General features: G+C 42.8%; 1 protein-coding gene across 1 annotated transcript; it reads right to left on the bottom strand.

Moving 5' to 3' along the window:
* Nucleotides 1-46: 46 nt before the first annotated feature.
* On the bottom strand, nt 47-26,668 carry SPNS3 (sphingolipid transporter 3 (putative)). The gene is made up of 13 exons (XM_026050188.1): nt 26,566-26,668; nt 22,064-22,232; nt 19,624-19,689; nt 19,112-19,248; nt 18,483-18,634; nt 18,044-18,110; nt 16,949-17,139; nt 15,937-16,089; nt 13,214-13,403; nt 8,956-9,021; nt 3,694-3,792; nt 1,125-1,293; nt 47-616 (listed from the first exon to the last, which is right to left on the bottom strand). The coding sequence occupies exons 1-12, from the start codon at nt 26,569-26,571 to the stop codon at nt 1,126-1,128; spliced, it is 1,464 nt and encodes a 487-aa protein (XP_025905973.1). The 5' UTR covers nt 26,572-26,668; the 3' UTR covers nt 47-616; nt 1,125.
* Between the last annotated feature and the right edge of the window lie 1,326 nt (nt 26,669-27,994).

The following is a 27,994-nucleotide window of genomic DNA, read 5'->3' as shown; positions in this document are numbered from 1 at the left end:
GTGGCTTTACAGCTACTACTGCTTACTCATGTGCAGAGATACTCACCCAAAGCCTGGCACTGCATGGAAGAGCCTCAAAGGATTATAACAAAGGCATTAATATATTACATGGAGAATTACAACTCTCCACTCTCAAACCTGGCACTTGCCTTGACTAATCTCTTCGTCATTTCAGATGACTGAATATATTACTTATATTGGCCACATTTTCCAAATCCTAAAGGCAAATTTTATCCTGCTAAGGATTCATAGGCCTCCCATCCTAATCTTCAAGAGACATTTGCCTTAAATGCCACTGTCTGGTCTAGGTTATGGCTGTGTCCGTGGCAGATCTGTCTGCTGCCTTCTGCAGCTCCCCAGCCCATTCATGCCTGTTCCGCAGATGGGGGAGTGCTGCCATGTGCCAATTCAGTAGCAATTTTGGACTTACAATCAGAAGCATCCAAAAAGTCAATATGCAGGTTTTTCCTGCCATATGGAGAAATTGCCATTTGGCCTTTTCTCTAATTGTATCTCATTAAGCAAAAGGAAAGAAAAAGGGGAAGAGGTTCTTCATCCTTGCATATCTTGTCCCGGAGTTCATCTTCCTTTGAAAGGCAGCCTTCAGTCCTGGTACCTGGAAAACCAAGTCAGAGCAGAAGGAAGCTATATGAAACCAGGCTAATAAGGATGATGTTCCTGCCAATTCAGCATATTTTCTCCATCTTTTACAGTCTGAATATGACTTCTTTCATGCAAAATTGAGAAGTATTACAGAGAATTAACAGTGGTTCTGCTGGGCTTAGAAAGACAGAGGAAGACCCACACCTTCCATGAAGTCTTTAATTGTGCATTGCTTGCAGTAAAGCTGTTTTATTGCCTCCAAACACTGCAGCATTGCAAAGGTGTCAGTACAAACATCACCCTGACCTTTCTGTGTTTTGCAAAGTCTCTCGTGCTCAACACAGGAGATTTGCTTAAGCTGAGATTTTGACTGGAGTTTGGCATTTATTTCATGTAGAAACTATTGTGGCTTTAGTATAATAAGGATGTCTGTGCTGTAAATTTAGAGTCATTAACTTGGCTATTGTACGTACAGAAAATAATCAGATACAGGTTTAAAAGTTATAAAGATGCATAGAAACCTCAAAGCTGCACTGCTTCCTTGCGATCTTCCTCAATGTAGAAAGAAGTCAGGAGGAAAAAACTTCCTCCAAAGACACCGACAAACACACACATGATGAAGCTGTACTGTAGGCTCCAGAAACTCCATTGGAAAGAGCTGGGATTCTTGGCCTGGATAGCATTGGAGATCTAGGGAGGGAACAGTGCTGTCATTTATCCGCAGTAACACCACCCTTTCGGTTTCAGCAGATCGGTCACAGTGCAGGCATTGAAGAGAACAGAACGGGGCAGACAGGGAAGAAAAGCCTGAAACCTGCATTTGTCAAACGGAGTGCCAGAACTTCTGTGCTTCTCCACTGACTGGCTTCTGTTTCATCCAGGAGCTTCATCTCCCTTTCTGTGTTCAGTGCCTCCAACCACAGGAGGTGACAGTATTGCAGCCATGGCCTTCCGATGCTTTCAGAATCTGCTCAGTTTTGGTGTTTTTTCAGAGCACTGGCTCCTTTTACCATTTTCTAACCCATTTCCAGACAGCCAGCACAGAGCAGATTTAGTATTTGGCAATAACTATCATCATTTCTTGATGTTATTTGAAAACTTTATCAGTATATCCCCAATCAGCCTCAAATGGATAGAAACGAGGAACTGGTATCAGCCACGTGCACAAGCAACAGCACTCATTAAAAAGGAAAGACCTGGGAATGGATTTGAGAGACAAGATTGGAGTCTGCTTTGGAGCCAAAAGGCATTTGAGGAGTCATGGAGTGACATGATGAGAAACTAGGGAGAAGGTGGGATCAGGCAGCTGTTTCTTACACCGACTGTAGGATGGGATTGTAAAAGTTATAAGTGATCCACATTAATTTTATTTTTGTAGATGGAAAAAAAAAATAGCTGATTCCAGGGAACCCACTCAGTAAGATTCACTATTTAATCCATTAAATTAAAATCTCATTGCAGTATAAAATGAAAAGATGAATGTTAAATGCAGTAATTTTTATTCCACGTTTGTCCCCGATAGTCACAATATGCTGCGTGACTTGGAGTACACAAATACGAGACTCTTCACCCTTTGCTTGGCTTAATATGATTATTTATGACAGTTTCAGGCAGATAAGAGCACGATCAACTCTAAATGGGTACCTAGGGACTAGAGCAGGTATAATGGCCGAAATGCAAACCAAATGCATTTAATTTAAAATGCTCAGTAGGGAAATCTCTAGAGCTCAAAGCGAGGAAAACAGGCTCTGAGGAAGAGTGTTCACTGAATCTCCAGACAGGCTTTAAGCTAAAGGGTTAGCTGAAGGAGGTTAGTAAACAACTGCAAAACCTGAATGCAAAAGACGCCGTGTTTAGGCGACGGCAGGCACGGGCAGATTTGCTGCTGTGCTTCACAGAAGCCCTGCAACCCACAAAGGGGTGCTTAGTGCCCAGGACCACACACTTGCACATACAACAGGCTCATTCCTGAACTTCTCTCTGCTCTTCGCAAAGTTGCGAGGTTACCTGAGGATAAGCTCATTGGTATATACCAGGACTTTTTTGTCTTCACACTTTTCAATTAGCTGCTATTTAAGGCAGCTGCCTGCGAGGGACTCCAGAGCGAGCGCTCTGCACGCGGTTCCTCGCAGGGCACAGCAGCACAGGCAGCAGGAAGCCCTGATTCTACCTGTGTCTCAAAAACGCCGAGTAACTCTGGATAAGAGACAAACAGTTTCCTCCTTCAAGCAGGAGGCACAAATCAATAGAATATTAAAGGAAGGGAGAATGCGCAGGATGTACTACAGTTTTTCTCATTTTCAGTATTTCAGCTTTACTGATAGCTCCCATTTTGGTGCATTATTTCAGGGATTTTTCATGACACAAGGAGATGAGTTATCATCTACCCCTGTACTTACAGCCTTATCAGTGCTAGGGCACGAGTTTCATAGTATGTTCCAATAAGTAAAAATTTCTTCATCTGCCTCAAATAGAGCTGCTTAGTTATAACCACCCAGGAAGAACCTCCCAGTGAAAATGGACCCTCTGGTCTGCCAGGCAGATTAGACAGCAGGGATTTCTGCTGCTCAGCCAAGGTGGGAAGAGAGGGATCTCCTCAACATCTGCTTGTGGTCTAACCAGATAGATCACTCTTGTAGCATTTGCAAGAAAATTTTAATTCATTGCAAGATTTTGTAACTAAAGATTTGAACCAAGAATTTCAGTTTTCAATATCTAAATTTGATTAATCTCCACAAAACTCCTCACTAACTTAGCAGAAAGCATGTAAATGAGTACAATACCTGAGAAACTGTCACTGCAAAGATTAATGTCTTAAAAAAATGAATTTGCAAATGTTCAATCAAAATAAGTCTCTACATGCTTCATGGGATTATTCACCTATATATTCTATAGGCCTACAATCTCACAGAACCAACAGTTGAACTCAAACAATTCAGGAAAAAAAGAGTTTTAGAAGAATGTTGCTTTCATATTCCCTATATCAAAAGTACAACTTGAATAATTTCTAGCTTTGGACAGGAATTATTTAGCATTCTGTCTGTCTTTCAGTCCCTAAAGAAAGTTCAGCGAAGCAGAGAATTCACTTACAATCCCAACGAGATATGGGCTGCCTGCATCTCCCAGCAAGTGGCTCACCAAAATCTGCAGGGCTATTGCTGTCGACTGCCGTCGGGGTGTCACAACATACTGAAACAAAGAGCAAAGCAAAACCCACAGAACTATGAGTATTAGCAAAATGAATCTCATGAATGGAAATATATGACATTCTAGAGATGAATATATACAGTTTTATTTACTCAAACGCTGTTTGCAAGTTTGGAGATACAAAGAGTACACTGGATGCTTTATTAGGAAAAAAAAATGTTAAAAAAAAACACAAAAAAAGGAGGAATGGCAGAAAAGCGTGAACAACATGACTCCCCTGCTACCATTTGCAGGCTCACTGCAGCGTGTTGCTGGTCACACCAGGAAGAGGAAAGCGTGGTCAGTAACCCTCACAATCTTACTGATGTATTAATAAGGAGACTCAGCATCCACAGCCTCCGAGCAAAACGTGCTCCTGAGCCTGTGGCAGCAGCCCTGGCCTAGCCCATTGCAGGGAGATTTGGTTGAAAGGACACCAGCTGCGATCTTCCAGCAACGGAGGGGACCAGCCTTTCCAGACCAGAAGATGGCTAGTTGTGGTTTGAGGACAGCTTTGATGACAGAAGTTTGTTGCTTCTTGCTGGCTAGCACCTGAGATATAGCTATGTAATAAGGACTCCTCAAAACGGTTGTGTTTTTGAGTGCATGCCCTTGAAATAACAAGTTGAAGAAGAAGAGGTAATGTGTGCCCCGAACTGTGCAAAGCATCAGAGTCATTATAACTATTTTTAGAAATGGAATATGGTCGTTTTGGGATAATAGAGGCTTTAAGTCTGTGCTAGTAGAGATCAACTGTACCTGAAGAGGTACAGGATGACTCTAGAATTTGGGTTTCTCACTCTCAACAGTACATTCACAGACAAAGCATTCACTGTCAGAATAATGAGTCAGAAACTATTTTAACCCTTCCTATCTTTGTTTTGCAACCACTTGCTCATATCAAAGACTCCCAAGATCTCCTATTCCTCTGTTTCTTCCCATAGGAAAAACTTAAAAAGACTTCAATCTTCATAAAGGAAGTTACACCTGTATGGATAACCTGCAACAGGAACATCTGTCCCAGCCTAACTACCCTCGTGCACGAGTTTACCTTGTGCATGTAAATGCTCAATGGTATTTTCACAGCATCCAGACAACCCAAATGAAATTAGAGTCACGTGTAATGGGTTTATATTCCTGCCCAGCATCTGTTCCAGGGAAGGGCAGCAGATGTCTTAGCATGTCTTCCTCCACATGGGCAGATGACTCTTTGCCCTTAGTGTAGCCATTGACTAGCTCGAGGACAGACTGATTTAATGCTGTGTAAATCACAAGGCTTCACTACTCATTCTGGCTACTGCAGTGTTTTCCATGGACAGCCTACATGTCGCACAAACAAGATGATGTGGATAAAAGGATTATTCCCTAAAACGGGGCTCTGCTGGGGCATGCTACTTTGAATATTTCTCAATGAGGTCTCCTGTTTTCATAGAGCTTGTGTGAACTTAGGCCTTCTAGAAGTCTCCATCTCTATGAAACTTGGTTGAAATCCATGGTTTAAAAACTGAGAAAGCAAACACTGGTGGCAGTAAGACTTTCTTCCTTAGCAAGTGACGCTGAACATCCTATTTAGATGTAACAGAGCACTTTAAAATGAGAAAGAAAACACACATATTTGTCCCAAAATAATTACTAGCACAAATTTCAGCTAACTTGGCTATTTCTCCTCTAATCCCTCTCTACTAAGTCTGTGCCATAGTCAGGCTTTTATAAGCAATGACATGCCTTGTACCCTCCTGGGATGACAGAGACCCATCTATGAGAGTGACATGTCCTTCTCCCTACAGCCAATATCCCTCTCTTCAGAAATGAACTTTCCTGGGAGCTCATACAACTTCTTCCATTGGGTGAGAGTTTTTCAGTCCTCCTTACCCTTTATTGCACCAATTTCAGTAAAGAACCACACTGGCAATGCCCCTCAACTGGAAACGGCCACAAAAAGGAAAAGCAAATTATTCAGCATCTTACAGCAGCCTCTTTGCACACAGTAGTAGGACTTGACACAAAGCAGTTTCATTAAAAGACACCACCTCCCTTTTTACTTTGCAAACATACAGCTAGCTTGCAGCCCTTGCCACTCCTAGTCTCTCCAAAGTAGGTAACTGTAACTATGCTGAAAACACGTATTTTTCACCAGGAATAGTTAGAGTGCTTAAAGAATAATAAGTTTTAAAGCAGGGCTATCTGAGGACTTCAGAGTTACAGAAGAGTTTTCATGACATGCGCTCAGCACATTGCATCCAGTTTCCTGCCCGTCTAAGAACACAGTCCCGTGAGACTGGCAAATCTGAGACCTGAAATCCTTTTCAGCCATGGGAAGGCGCAGTCCGATGGCTCTTTCCTTGTGGCCACGGTGCACGTTAGCCTGCTCAGTGCCCTGCACTGCTGGCTTATTATTCCTGCATTTAGTTAACATGTCATATCTGTAGCCACAAGAGACACGTGGAACAAAGCTGTGACAAGGAAAATGTAAGGGTAGGAAGCTCCCCAACCCTTACAGCTCAAAAACTTTGCTCGTCCTGCTGTTAAGGCTGTTCTGCACAACAGAAACAATATGCAAGAGCCAGGTGCACTATAGGGTTCGCTAGGAGCGGAAGAAACCAAACACTGCCACATACAGGGCTTTTTGTACAGGGAACTTTGATACAGGGACTTCGATAGAGCCGTAGCCTCTGGCTGTCCAAGGTGACCACCCAGGTACCCAGGTCGCGTCACTGATGCGGATGACATCCTACACGCTGTCATCTCCGTGGAGATCTCAGCCTGGGTTCCTTGACAGATAGGCAGGGTGCCCCAAACATGTAATTTGCAATCCCTGTCCTGCTGTCTCTGGAGGGCTTATAGATCCTCCCGCAGACTTTGTGACAGAGCTGTCAGCTAGAGAAGCAGATGGAACAGACAGGCTGGTAAACGCTCCTGCATCTCCCAGGGCACGTCCAGACAAAGACAGGGACACGTCAGGAGCATTCCCAACCCTGCAGTTTCCAGCATTTCCTACACTCGGAGCTGCTAAAAGCCTAAAATACGAAGTCCCAGTACCTCAGTGATGGTGCACGTCACACATGAGAGACTCCACGTACCCTGAGAGCTGGAGCGTCGTAGCCAAGGCAGCTACAGCACCACTCCACTTGTGCCTTATTGCCTGACTGCCATTGTACCAGAGGTACTTTCGTGTTTACAGCTGAACAAGGGGCACAAAGGTTGCTACATGCAATGAATCTTGATGCATTAGCCACGAAGGAAGAAAGTCCTTATCATTCAGCCAGCATCTGCCTTTGTCTTCAGCTCCACAGGTTGCAGGATAAATAAATTCCTAGCTACAGTGTCTGGTTAGCACTGCCATTGAGGAGAAAGAAAAGTCATTTTGATGGCAGAATAAGAACATGCATTTGCAAATCCAGCCACATTATCAGAAATTCTACCAGCTTGCACAGGAAACAATGCAAAAAGACAAATTATTATCGTTATCTGTGGCACCCTTTAGTCAATATAATAGCAGTAATATACTGAACCCATCAGGTTTGCAGCGGGGTAAAACAGAAACCCCAAGCAAGATTGCTACTGAGTGTGCAGACATCCACAAATTCAGGTAAATGCTATCTTTTTTTTTTTGTTAAAAAAAATAGAATTCAACAGTTCCAACCCAAACCACATTGATGGTAAATGTACATTTGCTCAGGGGGAACACGGTACTACAGATGGAAGAGCTCGGCTCTGCAAAACCTCTCACTTTACTACTTGTTCTAACTGATACAGTTTTGCTTATACCTAAAAAATATATAATTTCTAAAATGAATACAGTGGAAGGAATGTTAGTCACTCAAGAGACAAGAACTTCCTTCTCTTACGGATTTACACAGATCAGGAATATGGCAGCGACACCCAAAATAGATTTCCTGCACGCTGGAGTATGAGGTAGCTTTACCTAAAGCCCAAGAGTGAAGCCCAGCTCCTCAAACACTTTGCAGTTTGGGTTCGGAAAGGCTCGGTGGGAAGGAGCTGCCTGTGCCTTAGCTGCCCAGCCTTAAATTGACAGTGCCCAACCCAGCGATGCCATCTTCATCATCCGAGAAGGCTGCACATTCTGGGTGACTGAATGTTGCCAGTGACAGCAACCTCAGCAGTGATGTGGACTCTTCCTCACAAGCTAAGGCTTCAAGCAAGGGCCTGAAGGTCTCTTTACTGCCCTAAACTCCTGTGACATGTCCTGCATTGCTGCATGCTGTGCTACATAACGGTGCTTCCACTGTGGTTCTTGCATAAAAGATTTATTACAACAGTAGAGTTTGTGATAGCAATCTGCAAATGGATTTGAACTCTCTTGGAATAATGCTACCTAAAATACAGGATGCTTACAGGATTTGGCTTTCTTCAGCTACTAGTGTTCCATAACTGAGGTGCTATCCGCAAGTCAGCCTGAGAGCGGGTATTTTGCTTTGTCCTTAACTTTGTGTCTGCTCTCACCTGTCCTGGTGGCCTTAAACAACTTTCTCTGCTTTGTCTTCTCCAAATAGAAGATGCATCAGCATTTTTCCAGTTCCCATTTTTCCAGTTCCACTATTTTTCCATTTCCCTAATCTCCCTCTCTCCTGAGAGCATCCCGCTTGAAATTTCTGATCTTACAGAAGAAGTTCCCCCAAAGCAGACAGGTTGGGTCTCATCTGTGCCACACTGTAGAGAAAGATAGGCCAGTTTAAACTGGCCTATCAGCTTTATAGAGAAAGATAGGTAAGTTTAAATAAGTTTCAAAGCGCAGACAGGAAGAGATCCTCCCTCTGGTGCAGACTATTTTCTGGCAAACATCCAATGCTGCAGAGCTGTACAGAAAACTCAGACTAGCAGGAATACAAAAGCACTAGCTAGTTACACTTGCAAGGGTTTCACTCAAGCTAGCACATCTTATTTCTGAGTTTACATTGAGCTTGGACTACTGCTCTGCTACATCTGCAGTGTTACTGATATTGCTTCCCAGCACTACACTTTACATTTACATTACCTCCCTGACATTAACAGGGTGCCAATGGGTATATTCTTAGCAAGCATTCACTGATCTCTTCCTAGAGGGAACAGGTCCTTTCAGCCACCAAGATACACATTCATGGACAATATTATGCTGTAAAAGGCTAGAAAATGTGGAAATAAGCAAATAGTTTCACAGGTACTTACCAACAGTATGTCTGTCACAACAGCCCAGTTTACAGATAAAAACAGTTCTCCAAATGCAATAAAAATCTGCCAAAAAGAAGAAAAAAAGAGAAAAAAGTAGCGACTGCATACACTGACCTTCTTTAGCCCAAAGACAACAGCAGGCTCACTGACCATGCTTGTCTCCATAAGAGTTGCTGTACATACTCATTTCTATAAATTAATCATATACTCTTTCTATGCCTTCAAACGCTGCCTTCACTGTAAATGCAGGGAAAAGTGACCAGAGAAGGTACAGGAGTTGCTCCATGTCACAGATCCCTAGCAGGAGAGCCAAAGCAGGAATCATGATACCACCCTCCCAAATAACCTGTAATCACAGCTGTATTTTGCTTCCGAAGTGAAATGGTCTCCTAGAAAATAGGCAGCCTGGAAACCTTGGTGCCCTGTGGGAATTCCCTAACTCACCACAGATGGAGACCCAGCCATTAGGAAAAAGGGGCAGAATTCCCAGGAGTTCCTACACCTGTGGTACTAGAAAAGATTAACTCTCCCAGACAGGCCTAGACAGACTTGAGCAGGCTGTAGGGCCTAACCACTGCTCGGAGAAAGCACAAAAGCTGAGCAGAGTGGGTCCAGATTGCAGAGCCTCTTTAGCCCCACAGGCCACAGAGCCCCTTGGAGTCTTGTGAATACCCTACACATGTCTCTATAGCAGTAGGTGCCAGCATGTTTTTGGAGGGGTCTTTATCACGATCTTGAATCCAGCTGATGAAAATACAATCCTTAGAAAAGTCCCAGTGGCAAAATATCAGGTGTTTTCAGAGAGATAGTACTCTCAATGAGATGAACCAGACCTACAAAATCACTGCATCTTCCTGTCATAACTACCCCTCTCCTGTACTGTAGGTGAGTACAGACCTTTAGCCACATATCCATTCCTTCAGATGCCCTTTTTTTCAGCTTTTTAGCATCTATCCTCCACTCGTAATTTCCTTTCATTAAAATTCCCAGCAAATGATACTTTCACATGGACTTTGACTATGTCTTAGCTTTTGGATTCATATATCCCACTTCTCCCCACTCATTTGACCTTGGCTGGCTTGTCCTTGCCAGAAAAGGATGCAGTCATGCTCTTCCATTTCTATGCTGGTAGCAATAATAGCCCATAGGCTCCCAAAATTGGGCCAAAACCAAAATGAAACCCGTTTGTTAACACGGGTGGTGATTTCACACAGTTCACTTCATTGGCAAGTCAGCTTGCAGCAGAAATCAACACCATCCAGTCTTGCAAGACACTACAAAATATTAGCCCTTCACCCCCTTATCTCAAGGCAAACTCATGAAGGACCTCGTCTTTTTCTTTGTCTCCTGATGAGATGAAAGATATTTCTCCTGGCATGAACTTTGTGAATACTGTCAAGTTGTGCCATAGCTATCAAGAGAGTTCAGGCTGAAGTGAAACAGGGAGACACACCACATATATGTCCATATACCCACATACCTCCAAAAACAAGGGCACATCATGCCTTATGCTGAGAAAAGAATGTCAAATTCATCTTTAGGAAACAAGATAGTTCCAGTGATTGGGAAATTAATGAAAAGTTACATATAACTAATAAATAAATAAAAATAAGAGTCCACAGCTAAATATGATGGACTCATACTGCAGAAAGTAATTTTGAAATACAGAATTGTCTGAACATTAGAGATTTGGCTCTGTTAGCTTTTCTTCCCTCAGGTCTCATGCAGATTGGAATTGTAGATTTACTAGAAAAATTTAACTCAGACATTTTTGGAAGGTAGTATATCACTCTGCAGAGTGTGTCAGGGTATTCTGTTTTGATCTCTTAAGTGTACCAAGAAAAGACTGAAACACCATATTTTATTTCTTTCACCTTCTCCAGGATGTCCAACTTTTTTGAACAGACTTAGACCTATTTGGTCTCCACAGGATGCAATCAAAATAACGTCCCACATTCTAAGAACATTTTGTTTTGTAGGTAAGTTTTTACATTCATACCTAAAGCCAGTATATAAAGGGAACAGAAAATTGCACTGTAGTCCATTTGAGTGCCAAACACACTATTTTTGAATAGTCACATGCCTAGGCAAAAAGAGGAGGTCATCAGTAGGGTTGGACCTTATTGATCAACTATTTCTTTGGTTTCTCACCCCCTCAGGAAGGCACTTTACAGACAACAGCAGCAGAACGTCTCCCGCAAAGGCAAGTTGCAGGGTAAGTGCTGCAATATTTCCCTATTAGCTTGAGAATTCTCATACTTGGAAATATTTCTGCCAGCCTTGGCCATGGCTCATGAAACCCAGCTCATTGCTCCCCTTCATTAGCCACTCAGGCAGCAAAAAGCCTCATACAGAAGCTACAGTTTCTGCAAGCTGACGCATAGACATTTTTTAATCTCTATAACTGCCACACCATGATGTGATAGGTTGATGCGAGAGGTTTGCTAACACCAGTGCCCAAGAAAACAGTGACTGGAAAGCCGGTTTCCTGCTAGTGCCCTACACAAATGTAGGATCTGTTTCAGAGGGACCTTCAGCCGCGCTGCGGCAGCTGGGCCGCCACTCCAATTCCCACACTGGTGGGACTGGTGTCAGATTGTGTTTGGAAAGAGAGGAGAGGCAGGGCTGGTGCCAGAGAAGGCCACAGTTAGGCAGCTATAGAGGTAAAAATATTAGAAGAAACAGGTGCCTAGACAACAAGCAATTTATTACTATACAGACTGTTCATTTTTTGTGGGAACACCTGAATCAAGCAAATACAAAAATAAATAAATAAGCAAAGGGTCTAATTAAAAGACCAGATGTTCTGCCCTTGGGAAAGAAACTTAAAGGTGACACTTGTCTGTATCCCAGTGTAGAATTTCCTCTTACACTGCTTGGAATCAGAGTGCTGTTTGCAAGGGGAAAAGTGTTTCAAACACATTTCAATTTGTCAGCTCTAATAAAACGTGTATTTTGGAAAAGGAAAATCCAAACTGATACACTAACTCATCTAACACATTGTGCTAAATTGAACGAGTAGTGGAGATTGCGTGCTACACTTTTAGTGATTAAAAAAAGGACAAAAGAACTACCTGGAGCAGGACTAAGAGGGAACCTAAAATACAGAGAAAGAAAAAGGCAAAGTCTTTTGGCACTTAAATCCTTAGATCTCACCTCTTGAGACATATATTTTATATTATATTTATATATAAAATATATAATATGAATAAATAATATCTCAAAACATTTCAGCTTCACATTTTGCTTTGTGTATAAAAAAAACACACAAAGCCATTAGCCTCTTACTTTTGGCAGAAAGGTGTTTTTCCATAGGAATATGCTCTCCCAAGAAGTCAAAAGGAAAAATTCTCTAAATAAGCTCTATTCCTAGAAGCAAAAATACCCTTTAGCAGAGAAGTGTTGATTGCTATAATTAACTTTACGTGGATCCTACTATTTATGTTAATCATGGTAAGGATAACTACAGAGTCTTAGGGGGGGAAAAAAAAATAAAATAAAATCACTTTGGAGTCTTTTCCTAGCTGTTACCAGCTTATAGTTAAAATAAGGTTCACAGTGACTTGCCTCTTTTAGGGAGTTTTGGGAGCTGTTCATCATTCCAGTAGGTTTCTGTTGTTTTCTTTACTGAGGACAGAATTTAAGTGATTTATACTTCAGGTTGCATTGCCAAAAGCTTGACTTTGAAGATCAGCTAGTGATCTGAGGCATTGAAGGTGATGGCTAAATTATTCTTAGCCAGAACTGCACGTATTGTACAGTCCCTAGAAGACCAATTTTAAGTATTCAGGGAGTAAAATGAAATACGCATACTGAATTAGCTACATTTAAAGTCACAGCATTAAAAATTTACATAAGATTGAGACTATATTTTTGGATAGAGAAACCTCCAGCTTCGTGCAGCTAACTACACACATCAGTAAGCCTGTATCTGGTGTGTGTCCTGGTGTGTAAATGTGTGTCTTTGGTGTGTAGGGAGGCTCCATAGGTCCTGAGTCCCCATGTATAACACTCGCTGATTGCCTGTTCTCTTTCCTGGGCCAGTTCATGCATATCAGGAGAGCAGAGAGCAAACCATGGGCAGCACCAGGGCCATGGGTTCAGTGCTCAGCTTGCTGACTACCTTATCACAAATCATGAAGGCTCATGATGACCTTGATGAGGAGTTTGCAAAATCACTCCTCTTCCTCCCCCTTCCCTATCTCCCCATTAATCCAGAAGATTTTTTGCTAATGATAAATAGATTAACACTTACAAAAGTGAGAAGGATGTTCATCTGGGCCACAACCAGAGCTACGTAGAGGCACAGGGCAGAAAGGAACATGCTGGCAGCACAGATCAGAGGATCCGCTTTACTGTTAATCTTCCTCAACCTTCTTGCAACTTCTGCCCCAGCAACAACACCCAAGATTCCTGTCCCAATGGTGATGCCTCCAAATATCAGGCTGGTGACAAAGCAAAGGATTCAGCTGAGCAGAGTAAAACTGTACAGTAGAAAAAGCATGGTGTTACATGCACCACCTTATACCTTCCTTTTCAGCCCTGTGTTTTACCCCACACAAAATGGACAAATCTCTAATGGGTAACTTGAATCCAGCTCCACTTGATCCAACCCTCCCTTTCCTTCTAAATTGATTTAGTCCCCAGCCTGAGCCCCAGCTGGGCCTGGGCTGTTCCATGCTGCTGTTCTGCCCTTCGCGGAGCAGGGGCTGTGCACCCGGCTTCACGGAGGAGCCTTCTCAGTGCAAGCTGGCTTGGACCTGCTGGGATTTAGAAGAGTTACAGTCATGTTGGTTAACCTGGGAACCAATCTGCTCAATCATCCCTAAACACAGATGGAACAACTCTGTATCACAATCTGCTGTCTTGGAAGAGATCCTTTCGCAAGGAATCACGCACATCTAAATGAGTATAGCCCTCCAGTTAGCACAGTTAGTAACTGAAATGAGTCACTTCAGCTCTGCAAAGCAGCTACCACTTCCCCAAACGGTGGGGAGAAAACCCAACAGCGAGCCCGGGCAGCACTGCCAGCCTTTTCTGAGCACTGCATTTCAAGTGTCTGTGCTCCCCGGGCAGGGCGAGTTCATGTTTTCAGAGAGCGTGTGTTCTAATTGCTTAGAAAATTTAGCTTCCAAAGGGACTTCCACAAAGGCTCTTCTCTGTGTCCCTGATGAGATCCTAATGACAAAGTGAGTCCCTTGAAACAAGCCCAGCAGTGCCACTGACTGTTTAATGCATCATGAGGCAGACAGGTACAGAAGCATAATGTCCTGAGCACAAGTGCTTTTAAATATTTCAGAGTGCTACGTGGGGTAAGTTCAGTACATTGTCCTAAGCTTTCTCCGCCTGCAAAGCAAAGAAGCAAAGGAACCAGCTAGGTTCTTTAAACTGTCATGCATCTATCTTTTCATTTCCTCCCAACTGATTAGGAAGAACTCCATTAATATCTCTACAAACTGTAGAAAAAACACCCACCACAGGGTATTTCTTTTCTGTGTTCTGATCCATCACTCACTATAGCTTGTTAGGGACAATATAGATTGAACAGGGAGAATAACTACTTTACAGATTTGGCTGGCAGATGCAGATCCCAAGGTGACATTCGTTTATCTAAGCATTCAAGGAATTGTGCTTAGACAATTCATATGCTGTAAGCCCCAGCCACACTGAAGCTACTGCTAGGAGAAAAAAGAACAGCCAACACAAAATTAGAGCACAGTGTAATTGATAGGCAGGAGAGGAGAGCAGTCTGGTCCTGGGGAAGCTGCTGTGGGGCCTTCTAGGCTCAGAGAAAGCCCAGGTATCCATCTCCTTGCTCAAAAGGGGCTGCACAAGGACAGCGCTTCAAGCCTCACGACACCTATTTACCTACCTTGAAAGAGCTGAGCCCTGACTCAGCTACAGTGCCACTGGAATTTGTATTTCCAGGGAGTCTAAGTGTCATAGCCCTGACCCTTAAACAAAGCCTGCAACTGCTGAATGGTCTCAGAAGATAATATCCCTAAAGCATCCCTAGGCAAACACAGCAATGTGCAGCTTAGATCTCCTAGCACTGTCAGTTACACATCTCACAGAGCTGTTTATATTAAGCTTTCCCCCCCCCCCCCTCTATCCCTCTGGAATAGCAGTCTAAAGTCAACCTTATGCTGCCTCTGGCACTAGCTTATGCCAAGGTTATTTTTAAAGCATCCTGTAAGATGCATTACACGAGGTTAAGTTATCAGGTGCTCCCTTTTACTTCCCTGAAGACCACGTCTGCCCTACAACACTACTGTAGAATAATAATTCAGAAGCTAGTTTAGAAAAATAGCCCAAGAACTAACAATTTAAGCTTAAAAAGGGAAATTTTAGAGACTGACTGAAGGTTTAGCTTTCCTTCCCTGACTACACTGAGCTCAAGCAAATAATGTGTCAGTGGTGGCATCCATGGGAGGACGATTACATTTACTGTTTAGGGACCTATGGAGAACTTCTCAACATACTTGCCATTACCTGAAAATTGGCAGTTCCTCTCAGACTAGGCTTAAGCCTGTATTGGAAATGGACAAAAATGTATATGTTTAAGCCTTGCTGCAGCGACCATCTCCTGTTAGGCTAACCATCTGAATACCTCCCCCTTCCCCAACTCAAACTTCTTTAGATGTGACTTAAGTACTGGGAAAAGCAAGAGTACTCAGTTACCAGAAAACATATCCAAGGTATAATTACTGCTTTTCCTTTAATTATCTGGAAAGAGAATGCACTAAGCAGTTAGTTCCTGGAAACACATCAGCAAGTAGGGACCAGAACCAGGACTGGGCTAGATATGTACACTTGCATGGAGAGCATTTGTCGAGGGTCAGTATATAGCAGAGGAGGATCCCAGCCATTGCTAATGCCAAGGGGAGCTTGGAAGATTCCCAGTCACATCCCACCCTTTGTCTTTGGAAGCACTAGGCAGCATTTCCATGTGGGTTTCCACAGCTGTGCACACCTCACCTGTTGGGTGAATTGCATGACTCTTGGAGACACAGGGATACAAGGCCCTGGACAAGCTGAGCTCTGTAGAGAAACAGCGGCACCCACAGACCCAGGGCTCCGGTAACAAAGGCCATGGCAGTCAGACCCAGGGTGGACCACACAAAACTCCAGCTGAAAGACACAAGAAAAATATTAGGGCAATCTGAAAGAAGAGGGAAATTTGAAGAAAAAGGGAAGTCCTACCAATTTCCAGGATTTCAATATCCAAGATTTCAAGCAGTAACAAGACAATCTTTGCAGAAATTTTATAAGTAAAAAGCATCAATTTTAATTTGCATGAGGCTATATTTTTGAAACTGAGCAATAAAGAGCTACTTAAGGGAGCAACCTTTCAATTTCATGTTACACCCTGTTCCTGAGCTTTAGCAGATCTTATTGACAGCTTTTGCTAAGGTAATTTCTGTAATTTGCTTGGATGCAAATCCAATCTATCAGTTAGAAAGCTCTGAATCCTTCAGAAGACGACTACAAAGCAAGGTGACATCCCCAAAAAGCAAGACAGGCTTTGTCTACTAAAGCATTTGACTCCGATTTGACAGCGTGCAAGCGCAGAGCAAGGTCTGGCACAGGTGCACAGCGGCACCTGCTGTTCCCAAACCCCATCCAGTTCCTCCTCCTGCCTCTGCAAGGGTTTCCACTGCATGAGAAACCTGCTGCAAACAGTATCCGACTGTCCTGCAAGTCAGCTCACACTGAATTTAATTTCCGTGAGCTTGTGAGCAAGAGGTCATCTGCCATCTGCAGGTTAGTTGGTTACAACACATGTGTAATTCCTTTTTAAACCATACTGAGTCTGACATAGCATTCCTGTCAAGGAGCAGAAGAAGGATTCTGTTAATGTTGTTTCAATCATCTTGTATGCAGCATGGGAGAGAGGAATGTACTGGGGTTTGATTGTACTAGGCCATCATTCTACTAGTGAAATGGCCATTTTTGATGGAGGGAACTTTTGTAGCTAAAAATCACATACTTTTTGCCAAGCGATATGACATCTTCACACCAAGTTGTCTTGCCAGTTCCCTGTACACCTGGTTTTTCAGCTGCTACTCGAATCGTGCCGGAGATGCTGAGTGCTCTGTGCGCTTCTGTCCTTCTCTGGGTCCTGCGAGGGACGACCAGGATCAGAAGAACAAGGGCTAGAGTTCCCATGCAAGGAGTTACCTGTAGAGATAAGGCTAGTTAGATCAGAGACACCTTTTTCTTGTATTGAAAACTCCATAGCTATTCAAATTCAGTGTTAAAATTACATATGGGAGACACTGCATATATGCTCAGAAATAGCTATGACTTGCTGTCTGTAGGTTATATTTTGTAGGTCATACTTAAAGGAAGAAGAGTGACTTTTGGAGACTTCTGAGGAAAGACAATAGATTCCTCGCCAGTTATTACAGACTCATGAACACTACCTCTGATTTTGAAGAAAATCATGTGAGAAAGAAAACTATCCTGGCACACTTTAATCATCAATGCAAGGATCATCAAGACTATTATTCCAGCAGACATCCTTCCTCTCTCATCCTGTACTTTCTAGTTCATTTTATAGATAAGTTAGAAAGATCTCACAGAGCCCTTTCAAAGGATTAGGTGTTCAGCATGGACAGACATCATGGTGATGTGATGAATTCCTCAAATAATGGAAGTTGTTCCCAACTTAATTTCAGAAAACGAATAATAATAATAAACCAGTTCCCTTCTCTGTTTTCCTGGAGAACACCACCAATGCCACTAGTAAGAGGATAATTTACTTTCAGTTGCCTCTATTTGAAGAAGCCTGGGTCTACTGGCAACCATTACAAGTGCATCCTCAGCAGAGGACACCAGAACCTGCTCTTGCCTGGTGGCTGCTGTTGTTTCACTTTTGCCTGCCTTCCTTCTGCACGAGCTAGGTGTACATCTTCCAGATTCCACCTGTCCTGTAGGAGGAGCTCTCTTAAATGCCATGTTCATGTAGGATCAGACAGTAGAAAGTTGTTCCACCACTCACCAATTTTAACCCAATGAAGAACAATCCAAACTCCAGCCAAGATTATGGTTTTACAGTGTCCCATGAGTGAAAGTAACTTACCCTGAATGCCCAGTGCCAGTCTCCTGTGGCACTTGCCATGCTGGATGCTAGGACATATCCCAGACCACTAAAGGCAAGAGAAAGGGATAATCAGTAAGCCCTAATGAATTTTAGCTGCTTGAGAGAGAGCTTGTTGGAGAGCACAGAGAAAACAAACAAAAGACCGGCTTCCACACACATTTTTTTCAGTACTGCTTCAATATTTTATTCAAAATCTACCAGTTTTCTGAGTTTTGGTTCTTCATTCTCCTTGAAAGGAGAATAAACCTAATTAGCTCTACATAATTGTCCTAATGAAGTAACACATCCTTGTGCAAGAGCTTGAGATGAGACATATAAGAAAATCTACTTAATTGAGGCTCAGAGTGGGTCAAAAATCACAGAAATGCTGGCCATGTCAGAGAGAATAAGAATAAATAATAATGGCAAGAAAACCAACCTTCCAACTGGAATGAAGATGTAGAAGACTGATAACATTGTGGTCCTTTTTCCTTCCTCAAATAGGTCTGCAATGATGGTAGGTGCTATTGTGGAATAACTAGCTGTGCCAATGCCAACTAGGCCTCGTGAAAGAAAGAACATCCAGGAATACTGTAATTCCAAAAGCATATGTGAGAAGAAAGCTTACTTAGGGGTGCAATTTTGAGTCAAATGTACCAGAGGAGATAAGGATTCAGCTGTCTTTTGCATATAAGTTACTTCCCCTCATATCAGTCTCCCTGGCATCCTGCCCCTGGGCTTTGGGCCTCCTGCACCCTAGTGACTTCTTAGAACTGCACCTAGTGAGAATTAGAGGATACGGACAACAGGCCATAGGTTTGCTTACTAGCCCTCTACAGCTTAGTGACCCAAACAGCAAGAATTTGGGACAGAATTAAGATCCCAGTAACTGCAACAGTAACGTCTAGCCACTCTACTGCCTCCCCTAAACCTCACTATCCCATGCTGGGATCCCAATATCCACAGCTCTCCAATAGCTTTTCCAGAAACGATCCCAGGAGGACTCCATAAATTCCAGCAAGGCTTAGGCTGATAATTTTGGTACAAATGCCTAAAAAGTCAACATACCGACTCATTGATGAATGAACTTCCTAATGTTACGCCAGACCAGAAGAAAATACCAGCCCCAAGGATGATTTTCCTATTTTGACGGTCACCGAGGTATCCAAAGAAGGGGGCAGCCAGCATGTAACACAAGATAAAGACTGCAAATCAAAGGAGCAAAGACAATATTGGTCAAGTTATTCTTATAGTACTCCCCATTCCTCAGACAAAGCAGTTATTTTTTTTAGGGTGGAGGTGAAAGATGGGCAAATTATCCCAGCTCTATATTCCTTAACTGAAGCATTCCTTGATCTTTTATGAATCACATGATATGGGATTTTTAAAGGACTGCACTTCATTCTTCCTGAAGCCTAGGACTCTTAATTTCAAATATTAGTCAGTCTTCCCACAAGAGGAAGTGAGCAACACCACACATTAGAAGGAGCTAACAGAAATAAGTTACTAGACTGTATTTTAGGAACAGGCTACATCAATGCAAGCAAAGCAAATTATATGGAATAAAGAGATCTTTTTACCTGTTTGCAATAGACCTGCGTCCCCATCACCAAGCTTGAAGTATTTCTGGATATCCAGCAGGATGCCTGCAATAGAGTACACACTGAATGACAGCGAAGTCCCCCGCTCCCTCCTTGGGATCTTGTTCATTTGCCAGCTCAAAGATTTACTCCAAGAAAAGGAGATGCAAGAACTGCAGTACATTTAGCTTGTTGGTTTACATGCAAACCTACCATAAACAGATCCATGCAGAATTCAAGTTTCTTATCACTATAGATATAATTCATGTGTACATCTTCTACTGTCTGGATCTTCTGAGAGTCAGTTTACACAGTACTTCAATCACAGTTGTTCTATTTCTCTGGAACCATCAGTACATCAGCATATAAATAGTTAACAGGGGATTTTATAGTTTCTTAGTGAGGCTCTGACATTCTGCATTCAGTGACTCCTAATGGGATCACAAGTTTAAGTCAGTCGGTGATTTTGTGTAAAGTGACAAATTACTTCTGTAGGTCTGTCTTTGGCAAGATGTTGAATAATTAAAATGGAACAAACTAAACTCTCTATTATTTCCTAGTAGCTGATTAGAACACCGAGAAATATGGTACAACAGGAACTTCACTTTGGACTAACCCAGTGTTTAGTAAAAACCACAGCTAATAAAAGACTTGATCGGAACTGCAACATCGTCTCATTCACACACACACAAGTTCTCTCTTCCATGTAACTGAAATAACTGACCTAGCTTCAGACAAAAGTGTTTTAATGGCAAATACACAGCTCAGCGCTAGTACAAAAACAAACAAAGCAAACCTATATTGCTATTGTATAAACTGGAGAGAAAAATATACATTTATATTCTCCCCCAGGCCCACATGGGCAGAGAGTTAACGGAAAAGTGGCTCAGTCCTACGTTGTAATTCCAGGCCTGTAATTGGAAAGTCCTGGACACCAGCCCTACTCTGCTTTAGCACTTCTATACATCACCACAAGTATCTCACAGACAAGCAGCTGAGCCTGTTATCTCATAGACTACCTTTATTTCACAAACTTTCCTGGAAACATCCTGCTCCTAGCAGGAAATGAACGCTCCTAGCATTCCAGCCAAGGAATAGCTGGAAGCCGGGAATGAACCAAACCCCGGCTGGTGCCCAACACCTCCGTGTGCAGGTGCTCCCGCCAGCCTGGTCCTGCTCCTGGCTTTCCCCTTCTCCAGGGAAGGTTATTGGACAACAGGATTCATAGGTTCATTATTTTTCTTACAGTTGCTCTATCGCAACACTGCCCAGCATGCAGCCCTGCTTGCTTCCTTCCCTCTTCCATGTGCAGTTAAGAAGGAGGGTTCAGAAAAGAAAGGTTGGAACTCCTAATCCCATTAACCTCTCACTTTTTAAGGATACAGGCTGAACGACCTCAATTTCTAGGTGGTCTAGGATGAATTGTTTGTGTAGGAACACTAGTTATTAATTACAAATATAACAATCCATTTTTGGGACTTTTTTTCCAAGGGTAAAGGATTTATGATTTCCAAGCCACTCAGCAGTCAAATACAGCAAGCTTACAGCAGTTTTCTTTTGCCCTCCTAATTTCTACGTCAGCCCTCAGGAAGCATGGCAGATATTTAGGAACGAAGCTAAGCAAACAAATTTACGCAGACCTCATTTTACATGGAGCAAAGGAAACAGATTTCTCACTACTTTACTGGAAGCACTGCTTTATTGTCCATGTTGTCTTTGGTCAGGAAAAAAAAAAAAAAAGGAGAAAAAAAGGTAAGAAAAAGAAAAGGAAAAAAGAAAATAAGAAAAACCACCAAAATATTTTGAAAGATTTTGAAAGAAGATTATATTTCATTAGTTAAGTGGTAGGTGGTGCTCAGGGACCAGAGTCTCCATTCTCTCTATATAATCATGTTCTACTCATTACCAAAATTTCACTGTTTCTACTGGATCATGAAAAAGTCATACCCAAACCTCCTCCAAACAATCCTGCACAAAGATAATATTCTTGTATTTTTAATGAGGAGGAAATCATATCACTATTCTGCAATAAAGGAAGGCCACAACTAATCTATTAGGTCCAGAGAAGGCATCGTAAGCTGCTGTACAAAATAAAGAGAAGCTTCTTAGCCAAATCTCTGCAGACACAAAAATAGACCAGCTGCCCTGTAGGCTCAAGTCTATTTACAAGAGGTTTAGTTTTAAAAATATAAAAATCGTGTCTGTGAAATGTGTAAGATTTATAAGCACTCCATTAACCATTAATAACTGAACATTATGCTTGCCTTTTAAGACTTATAACTGGAAATTTCATGACCAATTGGGCTAAGCAGATTAGTGAGAAAATTAAAAAGGCAGAAGAGCACATCATGATAGCACAGAGCATTTCCAGCCAAGGAGTAAGTAGAGCTATTGAGAACTTCAATTGCTTTTTCCCTAGAAAGAGAAAATAGCTTCTCACCTGGTACAATGAACCAGTCCATGAAGTTTATTAGGTTGGCATAGCAAAGCACACCAGCAACCACGTAATCTCTCTTTGCTGGACTGTGTCTTGACACTGACTCACGCGGGACGCGTCTCGTCCGTGCTGCGGTAGCTCCATAATTCTGCTCGTCCAGAGGCAACGGCAACTGCAAGGTTGGATTTTCATGCATTTCTGGGCTCAACGTATTTCGCAGTGCAGCAAGTCACCGTAAAACACAAAGTGTTTCCTCAGTGCACTAAGCTATGAGTTAATTTTGCGTTCAGGCTATGAGGAACTTCAGTCTCTGTAGTCATTTCCGGCCATGAAGTCCAGCCGCTAAAACCTGAAATTAACTGATCTTTGCTGCAGGAAGAACTTTACAAAGAAAGGACTTTGGGCCTGTGTTTTGGCTAAAGCATTTCGATGCTCGACTCTGAACAAAAGTAAATTTAAATATATGCAAAATGATCCATTGCACATCTCAAACAGGAGGGTCAAATTATGTGATGAATTTGGAGAAACTGTATATGCAGAGTTAATAATGATTTCTTCTGAGGGCTCAGTGAGTTTCTAATGCTAAAAGCAACCTTTCTAGAGAGAGGGGAGAGAAAAGAAAAAGCAGCTAGTTTGCTTCATGAGTCATGGACTTGAGCTCTCCTTTACCACAGACTTCCTGTACCATCCTCGATAAGCTCAATCAGCTGCTTGATTTCCCTTCACCTCAGTCTTTAAGTCTTTAGACCGACTTGACTGGACACTTCTGCAACCTGCCATCTGCGTGGCACCGGACAGCTCTGCTCCCACAATAGAATAGAAGAGTCATTAGAATCTATTCAATAGTCTATTCAATAGAACCATCATTTAAAAAAAAAAAAATGTTGCTGATGTTATCGGAAAACTCAAGATTTAAGTGAAAGACTTATATTCTAGACTAAATTCAGGTTCAGTAGGGAGAGGAAGTGTTTTGCACTAATCAAAAAAGCCCACAAAACTTTATGATAAGAAAAGCAGATAGAGGTGGAAATTCAAAACCACATGCACCCCTGCTGGAACTGGGCATATTCCACAGTTCTTAACTGCGTGTCAAAACTGCTTCCTCTTTCTCCCCACGAAGGGAGGCCAGGAGAACACAAGAAAGGGAGTTCAAGTTCTTCCAGAGTGCATAGGTCCCTTTCTACCCCAAGGAAGGGCTTAGGTATAGATTAAGGGTGTCTCTCCCCGCTCCTGTCCCAGGCAGCTCCACATAAGTCAACTTATCTCCAAAAGCTGCTCGGGGTGTCTAATGACTACTTCAACACCTTGATGCTCTGTATTCAATAGTACCACTGCTATTTTTCCTCTATAAAAGAGATTTTTTAAAATTTATCTATGCATTTCACTGCTTCGTTACCGCAGAAGCTAAAACAAAATACATAAATAAATAGTCAGCTCTTCCCTTTGTATATTCGGGGCGAAACTGTGCGGAAAACCAGACACACGAGTATCGGTTAAGGCGCCGCTCCCCGGACGGGCCGCCAGGGGGCGCCCGCGCGCCGCGCCGCCCGCCCGGCCACCAGGTAAACCCGGCTGCCCTGAGGGGAGCCGAGCCCCGCGGCGGGACGCGGGCCACGGGGCGCTCGCCCTTCGGGCTGCTGAGCCCTGGCCGCTCGCACACAGAGGTTGTCAGGCACAGGCAGCGAAGCACACGGGAGCTGCGCTGGTTTTTGTCACCTCTGGTGCCTTCAGAACCAGAGCAGTGGTGGCATCTGGGGGTCAAGTGCTTCAAATGTCTGCTGAGTTTCTGGAGAACGTGTGCTCAACTCCTGTCATCTCAGCTTGATGTTTATAGGGAGTCAGAAGCAGATTTGTAACTACTGTTGTTATGACAGTAACTCACTTTCCCAAAACAGAACTTCCAAGTTTCCTGACATACAGGCAAGCCAAACAGAAAACGCTTCCTCACGAGCATCAAGCCACCAGCTCTACACTCTTCCTAAACCCTCCATCTCCCGTTTCTCTAAAGCTTCCACTCATCTTCAATGGAGTTGGTGCAACACTGCTCCGCTGTGGGCCCAGGCCTGTGTTCCAAATACCCCCCCTTAGCCACCATCTTCTGAAGCCCCACTCCAGCCTACCCCGCAGTCTTAAGCTTCCTCAGCCGGCCTTGTTTCTGTAACACTCTCAGCCAAGTCTTGTGGGCTTTGTTACTGGAAATACTGCAAACCCACCCAAATTAGTAGCACCAGTCATTTTCCTTTTGCATTATCCTCCCTTTCTCCCCTACCACAGTGTCCCAAGCCAGATTCTTCCATCCGCTCCATTCTTTGCTACTAGATACAAGTCTACAGTTGCTTCTAAAACGCCCTCTTATTCTAGCTGTTTTTATAGAGATCACTTTTAGCCTGCCTTTAACAGCCTATCAGTCCTTTCCTCTAAGACTTTCATGTTCCAACACGCTGCTCATCCAAGCAACTCCATGCCAAAGTATTCCTGCAAAACTTTGTCATGATTTACTTTTCCCACGTGGTCTGCAGAACGCCACTCTACAATGTGAGTCAAAATTACAGCTCATTTCTCTACAGCCAAATATTTTCCTTCCTTACTTGTTCATTTCTGTCAGCTAGATGGGAACTGAATGTCTTGGAACAAAGAACAGCCTTTGCCTGCATAGCACGGGTGTCAGGTGCCAGTGCAACAGAAAAGTAACTTTTGATCCCTCTCATGCTCCCGTCACCAGGTTCAGCTCTTCGTGGTTCAGGCAAGCATTAGATCCCATAGCTGTGTCACACAAAAAGTCACCAGCAGTTAAATCCTTCTATGGCAGCAAGTCAGAATCAGTTTGAGACATTTGACACTAAACCAGCCATACAGCAACATATTTTTTTATACCATTCTGCTTCTGGCTCTGGTGCCAGCAGCTGTTTTGACAGCTGAACCTGACCAAGGCAGCTGAGACTCCCCAGGTGAACATTGGGTGATCATTGTAGCTGGCTGACACTCAACAGGCCAAGCCATGGAAGTTTTATGTGCTTAGGAAGTGCCTCACTTCAGCTAGATCATCCAAAAGTCTCGCTGAGCCCAGAGCACCCTATCTGTCCTGGCATGCACTGAGCCCCTGGGTGCAATCCTGCCCTTACACCGTGTACCCAAGTGGGAGGCACCTACCCTTGCATGGTGACCACACCATCCCACACCGTAGTCCTCACCAGTAAGGAAGACACTGGTGAGCAGGAGGGAGCTCACCAAGAGCTGCTGTGGGCACTCAAAGCCCTACTAAATTAACTAACTATGACTCGTCAGCACAAGGTGCACAACAGCCGCCAGGGTGTTCCTGTCACTTAGGCTAAACCCAGGTAAGAGGCTGTTGACGAACACACCATGCTGCAATCTAGACAAGTTTACAGACAGCTAGTGTCAGAGACCCCGTTTTTTTCCTGAAAGGATTTTGAACTATTTACTACAAAATGTCTTTGAAAGTATTTATTTATCCAAATATCCCTTGATGGGCAAATGTTCTGCCACCTCCATGAACAGTTTTGAAGGTTTTGCCTTTCTTATAAGCCTAGGTCAGAAGGGGCACAGTGAACCACAAACCATTTATATAATTATATAACAACAAAATTTATTGAAAAACTTACTGAAGATCAAACAAAAATGAAATTTATGAAAGAATTGGATATGGAAATAACATTTGGTGACTGATTTGGTGGCTGATTTTTGAAGTCTCCCAGGCAGAGAACAAAGTAGCCAAAAGAGAATACCTGCTCTTGCACATTCCCAGTATATATGGGAATCACCTGCATCTTGAGGTGTACTCACTATTCATGGCTATGCTGCCATCCAGAGGGACCTGGACAGACTGAACAACTGAGCCGTGAGAAAAATTTACGAAATTCAACAAGGGCAAGTACAGGGCCCTGCACTTGGAGAAGAATAACCCCGGGCACCAGGACAGGCTGGGGACTGACCTTCTGGAGAGCAGCTCTCTCAAGAGGGACCTGGGCGTCATGGTGAATGACAAAGACAACCATGAGGCAGCAGTGTGCCCTGGTGACCAAGAAGGCCAATGGGATCCTGGGGTGCATTAAGAAGCGCGTCTCCAGCAGGTCGAGGGGGTATAGCCCCAGGAACGTACAAAGACAACAACGATGACTGCAGAAGAGCTGCAAAAGACAAGAGATGCAGGTAAGAGGCAGTGCTGTTTCTAAGCTCTGTCACTGTGGTCTGCATTTGAATGCAACTGCAGAATAAACATTTTTTCCATCTTCACTCAGCCTAGAATGATAAAGTTTAATGACAAATTTGAATCTAGACATTAACACCTAGGTTGCATGCCTGGAGGGAAGGTAGTTTAATGTAGAGTTTAAACCAAACAGTGAAAGAAGAGACAGGAGAGCAGACTCCTCAGGTGATGTAATCATGCACAAAACTCGGCCTGGTTTTCAGTTTCGGACATATTGCAGAATCAATAGTTTCCCGTTCTCACCAAACACAATTAACTCCAAGGGTGACTCACATACCAACATGTGTTCATGTTTCCCGCATTCAGGTCCTCTTGAGTCATGCACTTTTGCTGAGTTGTTCTTCTCTTGAACATGGGGCCTGTACAGCCTACGTGGTGAGGTCCTTCCTAGGGGAGATTGACAAAAATCTAGATCTGCAATTTGCAGTCTTTGAAGTCCTATTTAGTTGTGACTAACATTCAATGGCTAAAACTTGGTGCTTATAGGTTAAAATACTATTATGAAATAGTCTTTCAGAAGACTATTTAATAGCTGAAGAATGGAATCTATCATACATGACTAGATTGCCAACAATATTTCTACCTGCAAACTAACTATACTAACAATTATAGTAATAAGACTAACAAAATGGAATCTATCATACATGACTAGATTGCCAACAATATTTCTACCTGCAAACTAACTATACTAACAATTATAGTAATAAGACTAACAAAATGACTCATTACTCAGTTCTTGTCTCTCTTGCCTTTGCATGCATCTCATGAAATGAATATATGGCAAAGGCCTGAAGTACCCAAACTAATAGCATTTATACGGCCAGTACACTTCATGAACAGTCTTCTGTTACCAAAAACCTTCAGAAAAACCAACTGGACCACCTATTTCAGTACACACTTGATGGAAAAAATACCCCTCAGAAAGATTCTCATTCTGCGAGTTTCAGTAAATGCTGCATTTTTTAGTTACCATATCCCCCTTGCCTCCTCAGCCCATACTTTCTTTTAAAATTGATTGTCTCATGTTGTCTGTATAATGCCACAAACCTCTGTGTGCATCCAGTGTAAGCACAGTTTAGCCTTAGGATAGCAGCAGATAAAATTCACATACTCTTTACTGTTAAATCTACCTTTGTTCATTGTCATTGACAAATAGCTACATATATGTACACGGCACTTGGTTCCTGCTTCTGGCTGGGGAAGAAGGCTAGTTCAGACTCTTCCTACACCTCTTTACTTGGGGTGTGCGTAGGAAAAGCAGCTTTGTGAAAAACCTGAACTTCGCAGAGGACTTCAGAAAGTGACTCATTTCACAGTTCTATTGTACACATGTAATTCTGTCTCAGAGAGCATAGCAAAGAAATTATTGTTTCAACAAATACCCACATATCACTAAAAGACTAAGGTATCCCAGTAGCATTAGCCAGTCCCTTCTTGTCCTCTGGGAAAATAAATAAATAAATCTTCATCGCAAGCATGCACATTTTGCATCAACATGAGACAAAGGAGGAAGCTGCACATTACTGAATAAATGTCTCCTCTTCTAGTTGGAATTTATTCAAGCAGAGAAGAGCTCACGGAGGCCACAAGAAGCGAGGCATTATATAAACCATGTATCAAAGATGCTTTTTTCGCAAGCGAATTTAACTGCTTTTGCTTTTACTAGTTTTTACTTCAAGTTCATTTTCACAGGTGCATCCAGGTGG

This window comes from Nothoprocta perdicaria, unplaced genomic scaffold (assembly GCF_003342845.1).
Source record: "Nothoprocta perdicaria isolate Ctin4 unplaced genomic scaffold, notPer1 scaffold_66, whole genome shotgun sequence".
NCBI classification, from domain to species: Eukaryota; Metazoa; Chordata; class Aves; order Tinamiformes; family Tinamidae; genus Nothoprocta; species Nothoprocta perdicaria.
This window is presented reverse-complemented; position numbering and strand designations above follow the sequence as displayed.